Source organism: Sinohyriopsis cumingii, chromosome 13 (genome assembly GCF_028554795.1).
Source record: "Sinohyriopsis cumingii isolate HCF-2022 chromosome 13, ASM2855479v2, whole genome shotgun sequence".
Classification (NCBI taxonomy): Eukaryota; Metazoa; Mollusca; class Bivalvia; order Unionida; family Unionidae; genus Sinohyriopsis; species Sinohyriopsis cumingii.
This window is the reverse complement of record NC_142973.1, coordinates 24,932,384-24,949,599: the sequence shown is the minus strand read 5'-3', so window position 1 is coordinate 24,949,599 and position 17,216 is coordinate 24,932,384. Positions and strand designations below refer to the sequence as shown.

Here is a 17,216-nt window from a genome sequence, read left to right as displayed (position 1 = left end):
AATACATGTACTTTGAAAATTCAATACTATGACATTTTTGGAATATGGAGACAAGCCAAAACATTGTGAGCTGTTTTGCCTTAGAAGGGTATATTATCTTCTTTACTAAATGAATGGTACTCATTTAATTTCTGAAGCAGAATCAATACTGTATTGTCTTCAGTTTTACTTTGGGTGGATTTACTTATTCAAATTTATTATTCACTAGAATCATAAAGTGCTCAGTAAGATTCTTTCACTGGAACGTTAATTTGCAATTAGAGTTAATTCACACAAGGACATTTTGGATTATATTACTGTGATACATCAAAAGACTGTAGCACATAATTACACTCCAGGCCATGGGCACATTAGCATGTTCGAGAATATAGGAAAATCAACACATTCAATATTGGAACATATTTGGATCGCTACTGGAATTCAACTGGAACTTCATACATTTGGGCATCATGTGATAAAACTTTTAGGACTGTTTGGGATTTAATTCACAATACTTTAAGTTCTTTTCAAATGTTCACTTTGAATTGTAGGGAAATAAATTATTGTTGTAGTTTACAAAACTTATGGTGCATTTAATCATGGATCCTAGGCCTATCCAACAACCAATTTTCAATGCTTTTATTTATCATGTGCAAAAATGTACATATTTTATGTAATTATGCATGTAAAAGAGGACTACAAGGAGGATTCATTAGTTCCATGGAACTAATAGTGTCTTAATCATTAAATTAAGTAATTATTGCTATTATCATTATTATTATTATTATTACATAACTTAAGAGGGTATACAATTTTAGCACCAGTTGACACATTAAATTCATTAAAATGTTGGGCTCATCAAAATGTTAAAAATTTACGTTAGTGATATTAATGAGAATAGTATAGGTAATGGCAAAGAAAATGCTGAATTTATTACTGAAGTGTATCCCATTTATGCTGATTTATTACTGAAGTGTATCCTATTTATGCTGATTTATTACTGAAGGGTATCCCATTTATGCTAAACATTATAATTATTGTGTTTCAGTGAAAGACGTGGACAAAGCAGTAAGAGCTGTGGCTACTTTCCTCTTATTTCAACCTGACCATAAGATCATGCTGAGGAACAAGGCATACTACATGAGGAAGTTTGGTTTCCATCAGGGGCACTTTATTCCATTTGAGGTTGTACTCTAAACACCTTAGTCAGCAGTTATAACCCAGAGTTCAATTTCCATTGCACATAAGAGTGTGAATTATCATAGAACAAAGTGTGAACAACAGCACTGTCCAGTTTTGTTGACTTAATGTAGACTGTACCCATGAATAATGAACATACTGTAGTATATGCATTTCCAAACGCTCAATAATATAGGTTATTTATGGCAGTACTTTGCATTTCTTATATTATGCAATTTTTTCACACAAAAGTTAGTTTTAAAACAAAACTTGTGAACATAATAAGGTATACAGTACATTGCATCTTCTCAAAACCAATATCTCTATGTCCCACTTCCTCTGCAGACTGACCACACAAAAGCCATTCTAATCCTTATAAAACTTTACAAAGCCTCTCTGTATCCCTCTTCCTATATGCAGACTGTTCACAAATTTTGGCCCTACAAGGGCCATTTTAATGCTATTAAAACTTGATGACACCAGGCACCTCCATTATATGTATGAAATCATTTAAACTATGACCCATTCATTATATAATAAAAATTGATTTAAAAATATTGAACCTTATATTTTAAAGGATTCATGAAGTCTTCAAGCATGAAAATCAATTATACATTTCATGAATAACCATAGAGAAGTGACATTTATACATAATATATGATGGATGAATTGGCCATTGTTTATCTTGGCCTGTATAGGAATTACTTATACTGCCTCTCACAAAACTTTTCACTATTTGATCATTGAACTATACCTTTACCAACTTTGTAATATTTGATCATTGAACTATACCTTTACCAACTTTGTAATATTTGATCATTGAACTATACCTTTACCAACTTTGTAATATTTGATCATTGAACTATACCTTTACCAACTTTGTAATATTTGATCATTGAACTATACCTTTACCAACTTTGTAATATTTGATCATTGAACTATACCTTTACCAACTTTGTAATATTTGATCATTGAACTATACCTTTACCAACTTTGTAATATTTGATCATTGAACTATACCTTTACCAACTTTGTAATATTTGATCATTGAACTATACCTTTACCAACTTTGTAATATTTGATCATTGAACTATACCTTTACCAACTTTGTAATATTTGATCATTGAACTATACCTTTACCAACTTTGTAATATTTTATCATTGAACTATACCTTTACCAACTTTGTAATATTTGATCATTGAACTATACCTTTACCAACTTTGTAATATTTGATCATTGAACTATACCTTAACCAACTTTGTAATATTTGATCATTGAACTATACCTTTACCAACTTTGTAATATTTGATCATTGAACTATACCTTAACCAACTTTGTAATATTTGATCATTGAACTATACCTTTACCAACTTTGTAATATTTGATCATTTAACTATACCTTTATAAACTGTACACTATTTGATCACTGTTCCGATGGCCTAAATAGTCAGAGCATCCACTTCAGATGCAGGAGGTAGTGGGTTCGAACCCCAACCAAGCCATGATAAAGACTTATAAAAATGGTAGTAGCAGCTGCCTCACTTGGTGCTCAGCATTATGAGATTAGGGTTAGGACTGGTCAGCCTGGTGTCAGGAATATGTGACTGGGTGGAACATGATGCTACATGTCTGCAGCATGATGCCCTAGTGCCAGACATCACTTGAAACTGCCACACTGCAGAGATCATAGTGATATGACTGAATTTTTTTAAATTCTATTCTAAAAATCCAAATCACATTCACAAAACTAACTATACCTTCATAAACTTTGAAATACTATGTAAATGGAGAAATGTCAGATTTACAAATGACTTTTTACATTCTCCAGTTTAATGAAATATTAGTAAAGTATTGGGGGAATGATTTGTGTTCTCTTGCCTTTGTCCATTTCACATTATCTCTATAGATGAAAATGTTGTATAATTCTGTTGGACAAAAACAAATTTCACTAAATAAGTGAGTGTGGTGTAATCTTTCTTAATGTTTACATGATTATTTCCCACCTACATGGATTGGATGCATTGCATTTCTGGTTGCAGTCTGGCTGTAACATTGTCACCTTTTTTAAATAATTTAAAATTTAGCAATAATTATTAAGTCATGTACAGAAACTATAGTACTACTTGAGAGAGTAATATACCCCACTGTATGCACTAGCATGGTATTAACAAATCCCACCACAGGGTCAAAATTTGGTGGCAAGGATGATGCTAAATTACTGCATTCCTGACAGCAAATTCTGGTCATAAAAAAGTAGGATTCTAGCTAGTGAAGGATGAGATTTTCCTGCCTGAAAGTAGCTTTAACTTGTCAACTCATTTCACCATCCTTTTCAGGAAGCCAAACAGTATTATGAAAGAAGGAAGATTTTCACTGAAATTATAGACTATGTTAAAACTGAATATGCCCTGTCATCTGACAAACTAATGGATGAGGCCAGAAAAGTAAGTAATTCAGTTACATGATCCAGGTAATCATAATACACCTTCTTCATATGTGTTGAACAAATACATGGGGTACATACAAAATTAGATGGATAAATATTGTTCCCCACCCCCTCCATTGTATGTGTCTTCATTCAGCCTTCCATCCATCAAATTTTCCATCTACACTTTGTTTGTCTCATTTAAGATTTTGGTCATTTGAGATAAAATTTGAATAAACTTTTTCTGCTATTATTTGTACATGAGTAAGGGAATTACCATATATACTCACTTTTAAGTTGAGTCAAACTGCAAACAACACAGATCCTGATCTGCTGTAGCATAATGTGCCTGCAGATCAGGGCCTATGTTGTTTGTTCTACAGATTACTCCTAACAAACTACACAGACACAGATTGTCCAACACATTATGAGATGGCAGATCAGGGTTTGTGTAGTTTGCAGATGGACTCAACTAATCGAGTATATGGTACTGTTTAGATCCACACTCTTTTTTAAGGTTAAGATCATAACGTCTGAAGTGCAAATAATTAAAGGTTAACACAACTCTGTGTTCATATTAAGCTATATGGTTGACTGAACTAATGACCATCTGCAGGGTAAAGGTTGCAGGTCACAACGATTATACAGTACTTCTCCCATGCAAAGTGATAAGCATATTGAAAATTCCTAAACATTTTTGTTAAGTGTTTTGTATAAGGAAATTTTCTGAACACTAAGCTTAGCTTACCCCCCCCCCCATTTTCATCACTGCACAACTAATACAATGTATGGTTGTTGTTAAGAGCAATACTACTTCTGGTAACCATTGTTAGGGCAGAATAATTTTATGCATGGTTCTTGTGTAAGGCAGCTTGAAAGAAAACCATAGAGTGTGGAATAGCTAGTAATTCTGTGGAATAGTGACAATTTATTGAAGTGCATTTATGGATGCTATATTAATCTGAAATTGCCTTTCCTGTGCTATATATGCATTCCTTTTATACACCTGTCATATAGCAAAGTGTATGATGTAATGATGCTTTCCAGCCAACTGGTCATCCATCCTTAAGTCTGTAGCCATTTATTTTCAAGAAAGTACCTTGACAGTTGTCCTGCACCATCTAAAGATACCAAACTTTGTGGATGGCTTGCAGTCTTGGGATAAGAAAGAATCCTATTGATTTGGGAATCAAGGGTCAGTGTCATTCAATGAAACAAAATGGTCTCTTCTTTGAATACATTCCCCAATCATATTACCATTCAGAAATAAGCTTTGCTATCTCTCAAATAATGGAAGCCCAGAGTCTTCCTTTTTCTATAACACAAAGGGAAGAAACTCTACCCATTACTTGCTCTTGCCACCATTAAGTTGCTATTGAATGTTTACCAGTTTAAACTTATGGTATGGTATGATTAATATTATCCCACTCTGACTGTATGGAAACTTCAAGATCTTTGCTAATTCTATCCATCCTTGAAATAAGCGTGGTGTTATATATGTATTATGGTTTACAGTTTCTGCAGGGACTTGTAACCTTATTTGTCGGTTTCTATTTGATAACATTTTTAATGTTTTTAAGTTTGTCAGCTTCATTCTTTTTGGAATCATGCCACCTGCCTTGTTCATGTGAAGTGTACATCAACAGCACATTGTAGTGTTTGCAGGTCAGAATGAACATGGTCTTCAGTCACGGGCAGGAGTCAGAACTTGAAAGATCAAAATCATCAGAGGCTCATACCATCCAGGTAGCTAGATGCAAACAATACAGTGGTGCTGGAAGCATGTGATACACCTCTCTAATACCTTACTGTAATTTCAAGCAAGGATATTATTCAAGACACGAAGTGCAGTTGCTTTCGTTTATGGTGTTTTTTTGTCCTCCTGTCTGTAATTTGGACACTTTTCATGCTGTTTTGAATTGGCTAGGAGATTGTCTTCTTGAAATAAGTCTTCCACCCCTACACCCAACCAGTATTCCTATGACATGACACACAAAATAATTAGAACTAAGCCACTCATCTTTTCTTACCAGCCATCATGACACATGTTCCTATTCTGGTAGTAGACCTTCTGGTCCATCCATCAGGTGGGCATACGTATCAGTCAAGCAAGAATCAGTCCTTTTAATGGAGTGTGATACATGGCAACTGTACATTCTGTTGTGTACAAATCTACATGGAGGACCCATTAATCCAATCTGTCCACTTTCCAGGCCAGCCCATGGAGCCAGCCTTCCAGTCTTATGTTCAGCCATCCTTCTGCTTTGGCAGAAAAATACAGCTTCTTCTGCCCTTCTTTCAGTGCAGCTGGCAGGCTCAACATTATAGAGCAAATTTATCCAATTCACATCCCATGGACTGTAATGTATTTGACAAAGTACTGTAATTTGATGGTAATATCTGCTAAACACACTGACATCCTAACTTTTATAATGATACAATTGGTATGCTGAGAAAAATAGCATTATTGATCCCACAAAAAAAAATCCAACCTAGTGAGATGTCCCTGTTTACAACCAAACGTACCTGTGTGGCAACAGCAATGAAATTAAAATTCTCTAAACTTCAAGCCTATTATTGTGTATAATGTGCTCATAGATAGGCTTCTTGCAAAAAAATGTGAATAATTTACAGCAATTATTTTCAGGCAATCATAAACCTTTATTCTTTGAAATACAATATTTAATATACCACCACACATAGACTGGTTTCACAGCTCTTTAAATGACTAGCTGGTTGTGTTTGAAAACCAAATCTTACTTGCATGATAATTATTCATAATCAGCAGCAGATTTTCTTGAAACCTCATGGAAAAGCATAGTTCTCTTGCAATTTTTTGAACATATCAAGGAATTTTTTTCAATTTGGGGACCTGTTACAATAGTAAATTGAAAACACTTTCCACAAAATAATACATTGGCTGCTAGGCAATATAAAATACCATGTTTCTCAATTACTCAATGTCATTTGATACGGTTACATAAAATCAGTATAATTTTCTTTCTCCCTTTAGAAAGGAATGTTTGGCAAACGTTTCTATCATCGGATCAGGTGTACAGTTATTGGAATGGGAAAGGGAAGTTAATTCTGGAAACTCATTTGCAACCTAAATGGGTTCCATTTAGGTTGCAAATGAGTTTCCAGAATTAACTTCCCTTTGAAGTGATTACATTTCTTTAAAATGCAGTATTTACCTTTAACCAAATTTTTTTTACAACCCTTGATTAGTAATATTATATTTAAAAAAGACACTATTTCAAGTTTCACTGCATAGTTTTTTAATGACCCTGATAAAAAAAAGCATTCAATCCATCGAATTGATTCATTATGTTTCATGTATATTTATGTAAATACTGCATTTTAAAGAAATGTAGTCAGTAAATAAGTCTGAGGTGTAATGTCATATGATGGGTGCTATAGCCAATTCTTCTAAACGTCTACCTTTTTCTCCTGATGTGACATTCAGAGTGAAAATCCTATATACATACTGACCGCTCCAGTGGCCTAGTGGTTAGAGCATACACCTTGGATGCAGGAGGTCATGGTTTCAATCCCCAGCTGAGTCATACCAAAGTCTTATAAAAATGGTACTATCAGCTGCCTTGCTTGGCACTCAGCATTAAGAGGTTTGTGTTAGGACTGGTCAGCCTGGTGTCAGGACAATGTGACTGGGTGGGACATCATGCTGCATGTCTGTGTCATGATGCCCCAGTGCTAGACATCACTATAAAACTGTCACACTGCAGACATCGTAACGATATGACTAAAAAATTGTTTAAGCTACGTTAAAAATCTAAATCACACACATGTATATACATACTATAAGAAAACAATGAACATACAAATCCTGCTCAATAATCCTCTAAGCAAAGACTGCTTTGGTAACCTAAGTGGTTGAAAACATCTTAGATACTGCAGGTTCGAACCCCGGCCAAGTCTTACCAAAGACTTTAAAAAATGTTATTAGCAGCTGCCTGACTTGGCGCTCAGCATTAATAGGGTGGTGTTAGGACTGGTCAGCCTGGTGTCGGGATAACGTGACTGGGTTGGACATGATGCTATGTGTATGTGGCATGATGACCCAGTGCAAGACATCACTATAAACTGCTACACTGCAGACATCATTGCACTATGACTAAAATTGTTAAAGCTATGTTACAAATTCACAAATAAAAAAAAACACCCTTAATCAAAGATGTAAAAATTAATTTTAATGGGTTGTTCCTGCATCAAATATAGCCACATAAAGGTCCTTTACACATTTACTGAGTTTGTATATGTTGTTATGTCTATTCTCTTAAAAGAAGTAACAGAAAAGAGTGAGGACAACAAACTTTGTAAAATTTAACAAATAGTTTACTTCCCTAGACTACAAAGTAAAAAAAATAAAAAAGAAGAACTTACAGTATTGTGAATTAAATCCAAATTATATTCCAAGACTTACAAAACAAGTTCTATCAATAAAAAGTTCTAAGTGAATCACAGTTCAAATCCTGATGAAAATCCAAGATGGAAGGCAATGTCATCTGTAATAACCTATGAAATGCAGATGTGTCAACAGTCTCTTGTTGAATCACAGAAAATATTCCAGTTTTTGAATTCTGTATAAATTCTGGTAAATGTCTTTGTCCAAGAATTATCAGAGCACTTTTGTATTTCCAGGGAAAACAATCACTTAAAATTAAATAATTTGAAGAAAATAAAAATTCAGTCCTAAACTGGTCACAACATAAAACAACTTGACTTATCAAGTGTTAAGGCATGACTGATATAATTCTTATCATAACATAAGTTATAAGACTAACTAAAATGCAAAACAGATTCCTGATAGGGGTCAAGAGTTCATCCTTCCAGAAGAAATTGAAGTTTGTTTACGAATTAACATGTGCCTCATGTCACGCAGTCCAGGTGTGGCCCTGGCTCGACTTATTGATTCCTACTCTGAGAAAGAATTAAAATATATTTTTTTAAAATCTTATTTACCAAAACTGTCACTGATTTTAAGGTCAGCAACTAGATACAATGTTTCTATTATTAGGTATTTACATCAATGAAATAAATTAAAAAGATTCAATCAGGTCAAACACAACTGAACTTAATTCTAAACAAAAAAATAAAATCCAGTAAACAATATTACATTACAATAGCATGTAATGGAATAAAAAATATTTTAAGGTTAACAGACAAACAATAAATTGAAATAGACATAACAATATTTAGAGACAGTAAACTAAATTAAGAAAGTAACCCAGAGGACAAGGTACTTTATATCAGGTTTACAAGATACATGACAAGTTTTAAGGGAATGATGAAGAGAAAATGGCATCATCCAACTTTATCTGGCTCTTTGAGGAGGAAAGATGAGCTCCTGTTATGATCAATATATGTGTCCCCATGATTTCCAACACATTCAGGCATCATGGCAGAACAAGTACATGCCACATCAAAGACATATCAGACTTGCTGGATATCTTTGACATGAATGACCATAACTCGCCAATGTTGGAATCTTTAATGGGTTTTGACTTGACTAGTTTTATTCCCTTAGCCCCAACCTTCTGAATCTGTTATCATGCAAGACATGCTATCATATAGGTCTAGCCTTAGCTTGCAGAGTGAGTGAGCTGCATGCCCTGTCAATGCACCTGAATTATCTTTAGTTCAGATTGGATGACTCTGTGATCCTAATGCCATGGGTACATTTTATAGCTAAGAACCAACTGTAGACATTTATATCATTATCTCTCTCTCCATCCATTGACATTTCAAGAGAGACTGAAATGCATGGAGAAGAACCATGGGTCCTGACAATGTTTCCGTTTAATGAAGTAAAAGAGGTTATAACATCTCAAGCTATGGCAACGTGACTAAAGTTGATAATCTGCATAGCATATCCTGATGATAATCTGCATAGCATATCCTGTTGATAATATGCATAGCATATCCTGTTGATAATATGCATAGCATATCCTGTTGATAATCTGCATAGCATATCCTAAACTAATCAGATATTCCTCATAAGGATATCCACATAGGAGATTAAAGTGATCTCAGTCAGTATCACGTTCAATCACAATGCTTAAGTCATAGATATAATGGAAGCAATTTGCTAGCATACATGGTCAACCTACTCTAAAAAAAATTATCTTGGAGAATTATTATGACTGAGACAAGGATTAAATCTGCAGGTTCTATTTGAATAGAGCACATGCATCAAGCATATCCATTTGAAGTTGGCACAACCATCTCACTGTCATGGGTGTAGTTCTTTCACTGTATTCGTTCAAGTCACAGTTTTTTCCATCTCTGCAATATGTGACCATCAGTTGTGCTGTGGCCATATTAGGAAAGTCTTTTTATCATTCTAATACGGAATACAGACAGTCAAAGGATACTGATGGCAGAGGTTTGATGCAGTCTCCTCCTCATTCTGCCTCCAGATTTTAATGTGATCATGTAATGTTTTCTTCACAGGAAGTGTACTTTTTTAGTAAATTATGTTTCTAGTGGTGGCAAGTGAAGGTAATGAGTAAGAGTCTCTTCCATTTGTCCACATTGTATATCCACATTGTATATAAAATTGTGTATTAACAACTAAACATGGGCAACAATTATTTCAATTTTTTTCCATTCATGTCAAATCTTTTGTGAAGGTAAGACAATTTATGAAAAAGCATTTAACTTTCTTGTTTAAGTCTTTTTAATTTTTTTTAAAAATTGGATTGTACCTCTCTTAATTAAATTTTGTATACACCATGGTTGGATTATTTCCAGGCTTGGATTCGAAAACCTCCATCTTCAAAGGAGACTAATAATACTCATTACAACCACCAACAATTCAAGGAATACTCCCAAAGATCTGGGGTTACCATAGTTGCTCACTCGGCTGAATTGAATGGTTCATCATACGTTGCAGTTGATGGTGTCCTCCGTGATTATCATTGTGAATTCATATCAGACCTCATCAGAGTAAGCAAATACTGTTAAGATAACAAAACCAACTTAAAAATAGAAACGTTACTCATAAAATCTGCTTATAGCAAACCAAGTTATTGTACATTCAGTGATAAATCTTTGCTGAAAGAGAGTTCTATTTTTACAAATTGAGTCTGTCAGTCATTGTTCACTTTCAGTGAGCTGACAATAATTTAATTAGATGGATTATATCCATCTGTAATTTCTATTAAAATATATGATTCTCTAAAAGTCTTTCATTTCATTTTAGAAAATTTTAATATAATTCCAACATTTAATATGAATAATATTATACTGGCTATTATTACAGCTTTCACTTTCATTTTATCTGGTGTCGGCCCATAGTCCAAGGTGAATTCACTCCTCCATTTAGTTATTGGATGTCTTGGAAAAAAACACAAATATGATCCCAGTCTGATGTCATAGTTACCTAAATCATTTGGAATATTGTCCTTCGTTTCCTTGTACTTCACGATTCTCACCATTGAATTTGTCTTTTTACATAATTACTCTTAGTGATATAATATACCTTTCTGTGTCACATTTGACATTTTCTCTCTAGCATGTTTTATTTTTATATGTGTCTCATTTTAGCAATATATTTGAGAGTCTTTGTACACATACAATGAAGTTATGTTTCTTATTTTATCCTCCTACTGGTTCCTGGTTTTAGGGTAAAGAGTATGTGAATGTATTCTATAAGCATTTTTATTTTAATTAAATTAAATATTAAGTATATTAATTATTAATTATTGTTTTAAAACTGAATTCTAAACTAGTTTTAAAAATGTCTATTCAATCCTAAATGTTGATTATTCAGCACCTTAAATGTCATCCCAAAACTTTATTATGAAAACTATAATCCCAGATGGCTCCCTACTTTAGTCAATGTGGGTCAGAGTCTTGGGCTTGGCCATTGTGGGTACATGAGAAAGCTGCCAGTGGCTTCACATGTATTGTACTGGTGGTTCTGATCAGGGTTTTCATAGGGTTTTCCTCCACCAGTTATACTGTCTGCCAGTTATACTGTCTGTCTGGCATTAAATGCCAAAACAACAACAACATCAGACGAAAATTATTGATCAGTACGATCATGTACAATGATGCCAGATATTAAACTGTGTCAAGAAAAGAGGACCTATCATAACATATCAAAGTGTGGCACAAATTTGTTTTCAACACATTCTGCTTTCATTGTGACATCACAATATGCAACATTCAATCTGGTTTGTACTTCATCGCACCTCTAGGCTGACCTCATCCAACTTTGTCTGCATAATTTTACTTTCAGTTTGCCATGTGTACTTCTCTGGGAATGTAAAGTTTTATTTGTTCAAACGATACCAATTTGACATGAAACATAGCTACCACCACCAAAAATATACTTAAAACAAGTTATTTTCACAAACCACTCTCAATATAATTTGCTAACATTATTTTTTAAAAGTTTTAAGCTATATGATGCCAAGCTGCCATCTAATTGAAAATCCTGCATAACTTCATTCAAAACACAGATGAACAGAATTTACAAATTCTATAGACAGTGTCCTAGTTTGAAAGCCTTTCAGATTGAAATAAATCACACTATTCCACCATCAACTATTGTGCCAGCACTGCAAATAGAAAAGCATTTACACAGATTTGCCTAAAACTGATACTTCTCAGAATTTTACAGACTTTCACAAAAACTATTTGTGCATAGAGGTCTTGCAATATTGGACAAATTGTTCTGATGTAGCATTAGATCAGTTGAAGATACAACAACTGGAGAAACCTTGAAACAGTTGTGTTCATACAAAATCAAAAGAATAGGAAGGCATTTCTTAAGGAAACCTCTTGCTGGCCCAGATTTCTTTGATAACTTCTTTGCATTGGATTGTTAAGCAATGTCAGTCAGTTGAGATGTATCTTGCCTATTTAGGCATCTTTTTTATGATTTATTCCTCTTATCCAATGATTCAGGTCTGACAACAATAAGACCTTAAATGTAACTTAATCTAAATTAACAGATTTCTTACCATGCCAATGGAAGCCATTGTGTTGGATGTAATAAGAGCTGACTGGAGTTTTTTTTTCTCCAGAAAAGGAAGCCAGACAGTACAGGTGTGAGACAGATTACCATTCCAGAAATAATGCAGGTGTGTATTTAAATGCATGATTTTAAACAGGTATGCTTTTAAAGTTGCATTTCCTCTCAAATCAGGATAAAACAGAAAAATTACTCAATATTGTTTTTACTTTCATGTAATGATGGTCTACTCATATTTTTCTGCATGACCCAATTGTATGACATGCCTCAAAATTGAAAAAAAAATAAATGTAGCCCATTGGGTACAAAATATGTCGCCCATTGGGTACAAAATATGTCGCCCATTGGGTATTGTTCAACGTGATTAAAATCCTACCCTTGGATCAGCCTGGGATGACTGCTGTAGGGTACTCCAGAGCAAAGCACTTTGCTCTAGTTGCCAAATGAATAACCTAATTGTACTGATGTGCCAGTAAATAAAGATCAAAACCATCCGTCAGCTTCAATTTTATATTTAGGTCATGTTTGAGATACTGTGATATTCTGTGTACACAAGTGTGAAAAGTTAGACCCCACATCTTTTTTGATGTGCTAGTGAGACCAAATGAAAACTCTTTTAGAGTGTTCATGTTGTTTATGAGCAGTTTGTTATGAAAAAAGGTGAAAGGCAGTGGTGGGTTTCAACAAAACAGGCACAGTCTGAAAGGAATATTAGTTACTGGTTTTGGAACAGTCCAATGTCAGAATTTAACACATGACATTGCAACTAACTAAACTGACAAAATATAAATCATAAACAACTTGTTGACAAATTTCCTTGCTTTGATTGTGCTCTTAGGTTGTACAAAGATTAGAGTATGTTGTCATATTAGTTCAGTGTTACACACTGAGAAGATTGTATAAATTTCTTCTTCAAATACTTTATCCAATCATGATATCTTTGGAGAATTACAACTACCTCACAAATCCAAGTAAGTATTATCAAAGAAACATATTTCACAAGAAAATATTGGTTTATTAGATTTTATATAGAGTAGTGTGCATTGTCTTATCAGATCAGTGTTACATGTTTGAGAAGATTGTTTGTAGTTCTTGGGTTCTACAGAGATAATATGTTGTCATATTATTTCAATGTTGAACATTGTGCGCATTCTTTTTCAGCTTTTCTCTAGGAATTATTTGTTACTTTTTCCAACAATAAAAAACCTTAAGTTATCTTCAAAACAATACAGCTTTCAGTAGTTGAAATAGTCATTTTGCAAACCTTAAAAAAATCCGAGACAATTGGTGGTGACTCAAGCCAATGGTCATTGACCCATGACAGTAACTTGTCCCTCTTTGCCTTTTTTAAAGTTTAGATTGCTTTTCATTACTCAGAAGAGTATTCCTGAACTTGACATTACTTGAACCAGATAATTATGTATTTATAACTTACAACTTAAAGATTCAAAAATGATACTCAACACTATTCGTTCCCTTTTCATATTGTATCATTTGCCAGAATGATAATATATTTTATAAATGTGAAGTTTATAAACTTCCCATTGGCTTATGTACATCCTGATAATACTACACAAATAATGGTATTACTTTCAGGTTGTAGCCAAGAAACATGAGAATGAAATATACCTACGCCTTCTGTTAACAAAAATAGAATCATTCCGGAAATACATTTCTGCCTACTACAACTCCACTGGACTCTTCATCAAGCAGGCCAAGATTGTTTGCAGAGAAGGAGATGAGAAACGGGGTAGGAACATTTCTGAGGTCTTGAATAATAGAAACAGTTGCATTGTAACATCTAAAACTTTGTTGAACAAGCAAACTAAACATTGCCTGAAATAACAATAAATATTACAACACTAGAAGACTAGAAATTAAGATAGCAGAATAACGTTTATAATATATGCATAATTACTTTGTCATCCTTAAGCAATTTGCAGAGTTCATAAAATGTCCTAAAGGCCCCAAAAGGAAGCAGACTATCAATAAATGGATTACTACAGTATAAAGTCTAGCATGTATTACTTCAGTGTCAAGATTAGCATATATTACTACAGTGTCACATCTAACATGTATTGCTACAATGTATAGTCTAGCATGTATTACTGCAGTATTAAGACTAGCATGAATTACTACAGTGCCTAGACTACCATGTATTGCTACAGTGTAAAGTCTAGTATGTATTACTACAGTATCTAATCTAGCATGTATTATTACAGTGTGTAGGCTGCCATGTATTGATAGCGTAAAGTCTAGCATGTATTACTAGTGTCTAGTCTACCATGTATTGCTACAGTGTAAAGTCTAGCATGTATTACTGCAGTATTAAGACTAGCATGAATTACTACAGTGCCTAGACTACCATGTATTGCTACAGTGTAAAGTCTAGCATGTATTACTACAGTATCTAATCTAGCATGTATTACTACAGTGTCTAGTCTGCCATGTATTGCTACAGTGTAAAGTCTAGCATGTATTACTGCAGTATTAAGACTAGCATGAATTACTACAGTGCCTAGACTACCATGTATTGCTACAGTGTAAAGTCTAGCATGTATTACTACAGTATCTAATCTAGCATGTATTGCTGCAGTGTCTGGTGTGCCATGTATTGAGACAGCGTAAAGTCTAGCATGTATTGCTATAGTATCTAGTCTACATGTATCACTGCAGTGTCTAGTCTACCATGTATTGTGTCAGGTCTAGCATATATTACTGCAACGCCTAGTCTACTGTATCTAGTTTAGCACTTATTGCAAGAGTACTAAGTGCAGCATGTATTTGTAAAGTGTTTAGTCTAGCATGTATTACTACAGTGTCATGTCTAGCATGTATTATTACATTTTATTATATGCTCATTTTTCCCCCGTTAACTTTACATTGTCAGAATCTTTCAATATTACCCAATACTCAACTCATGCGACAATACACATATAGCACTCACGTGCATAAAAGAACTACTTTCTATTGTAAACAAACAATGGATGCAGATGCCAGCACCTTTGATTTTGTACACAAATCATGTACACTCGCGTAAGAGGCTCTTTGGTTGTTTAAATTTGTTTCTGAATGAACTAAAACAGATGTTTCATGGACTGCCACATACCAGCTGCTTTGGCACATTCCACGTTGATACAATGTTATGGATTTAGGCTAGCTACATTATATAACAAACGCAAGATAATGTCCTAACAAATAACATACAAGTGACAAGTCATATACTCTCTTCTTTAGCTGGTGATAAGAATGGCAAAATAAAATATACTTACAGTTTTACATCCTGAATTTCCTCAAAATGTATTTTCTTAATTCTGTAAATCTGAATTACATGAGCCATGTCATAGGTTTTCAATCTGGATTACACATTTTGAAATTGTGCTGTAATTTTGATGATAAGTGCAATTGCATAATCCTTACTGCACTCAAAATGAAATAAGCATTAAATTCCATAGCGTCTTTTTGATAATTTGAAAGACTTCATTATTTTTCCCACATCATGATTTCAAACATTTAATGACAGAAACAGAAACACATTTGCAGATGTCAACACGCTTCTCCCTAGCTTATTAAATCTCATGTATTTCATTTGGAATTGTCACATACAAATCCAGTCAATAATCACAAAATTTCCTAGAATCAAGAAAAATACCAAAATCTATTCATTCCAGATCAAATGAAAAAGTTGTTGCAATGCACGTTCATTCACAATATGACTCCAAATTTCAATTTTAACTAGACACGCCATTTTCTTTCAAAAGTTATGTCGAGTGCGCGACTAAGTTCAAATTTATCTGGGCGGAGTTATGTGCGCAGTAATAATGTTGATTTGTGTAATGATGAATATGCGCTTGTGTATTTAGTTTGGAATGTGGCATAGATTCATTTACGTTGTTTCTTATAGTGTATTGTGTTTATATAATTACACCTTATGTAGAATTAAAAAATGAGCATATAATTAAAAGGTTACTGCCTTTGTATGGGAAAATATGAACTCTTTTTGTCGGAAGGATATACTGCATTCACAAGGTCGTGCAGTATTCCATCCCAAAACTCGTTCATATTTTCCCATACAGATGCAGTAACCTAAAAGTCTGATCTAGCATTTATTGCTGCTATAGTGTCAAGTCTAGCATGTAATACCACAGTGTCTATTCTAGCATGTTATACTACATCGTGCAGTCTAACGTGCATTGCTACAGTGATAAGTCTAGCATGCATTACTACAGTGTCTAGTCTAGCATGTATTTTACAGTGGCAAGTATCACATGTCAATTGCAACAATATATAGTTTAGCATGTATTACTACAGTGATGAATCTAGCATGTATGACTGCTGTGTCAAACTTACCATGTATTACTAGTTTATTGTGGTTTAAGTAATTTGTTTTCTTATTATTTTTATAATACAGGTAATATCTGTTTGTCTATTTATTCAACTGTCTGGTGTTAGCTTATTGATAAAATCCATTTGAAACATCACTTTCCCATCTATGCTTCACATGATGTCATAAGATTAGTTGCATGAGTTCGACATGGAACATTAATACACAGATTAAATGGTTATAGATCCAGATCATTAGTCAGCAGCAATTAAGAAGCCATGAAAAGCTTTGAGAGTGAGATGTC

General features: G+C 33.8%; 2 protein-coding genes across 2 annotated transcripts in view; one reads left to right on the top strand and one right to left on the bottom strand.

Moving 5' to 3' along the window:
- Positions 1-17,216, top strand: part of LOC149785076 (prolyl 3-hydroxylase 1-like) — a 75,125-nt gene that overhangs the window by 16,543 nt on the left and 41,366 nt on the right. The window contains exons 6-10 of the mRNA XM_089931273.1: positions 1,028-1,164; positions 3,496-3,603; positions 10,359-10,553; positions 12,641-12,697; positions 14,185-14,338. Coding sequence (XP_089787399.1) covers positions 1,028-1,164; positions 3,496-3,603; positions 10,359-10,553; positions 12,641-12,697; positions 14,185-14,338 — 651 coding nt within the window. The remainder of the gene's footprint in view (positions 1-1,027; positions 1,165-3,495; positions 3,604-10,358; positions 10,554-12,640; positions 12,698-14,184; positions 14,339-17,216) is intronic.
- The window catches only part of LOC149785077 (prolyl 3-hydroxylase 1-like), a 47,945-nt gene that overhangs the window by 1,786 nt on the left and 28,943 nt on the right, over positions 1-17,216 (bottom strand). The gene's annotated exons all lie outside the window — the stretch shown is intronic.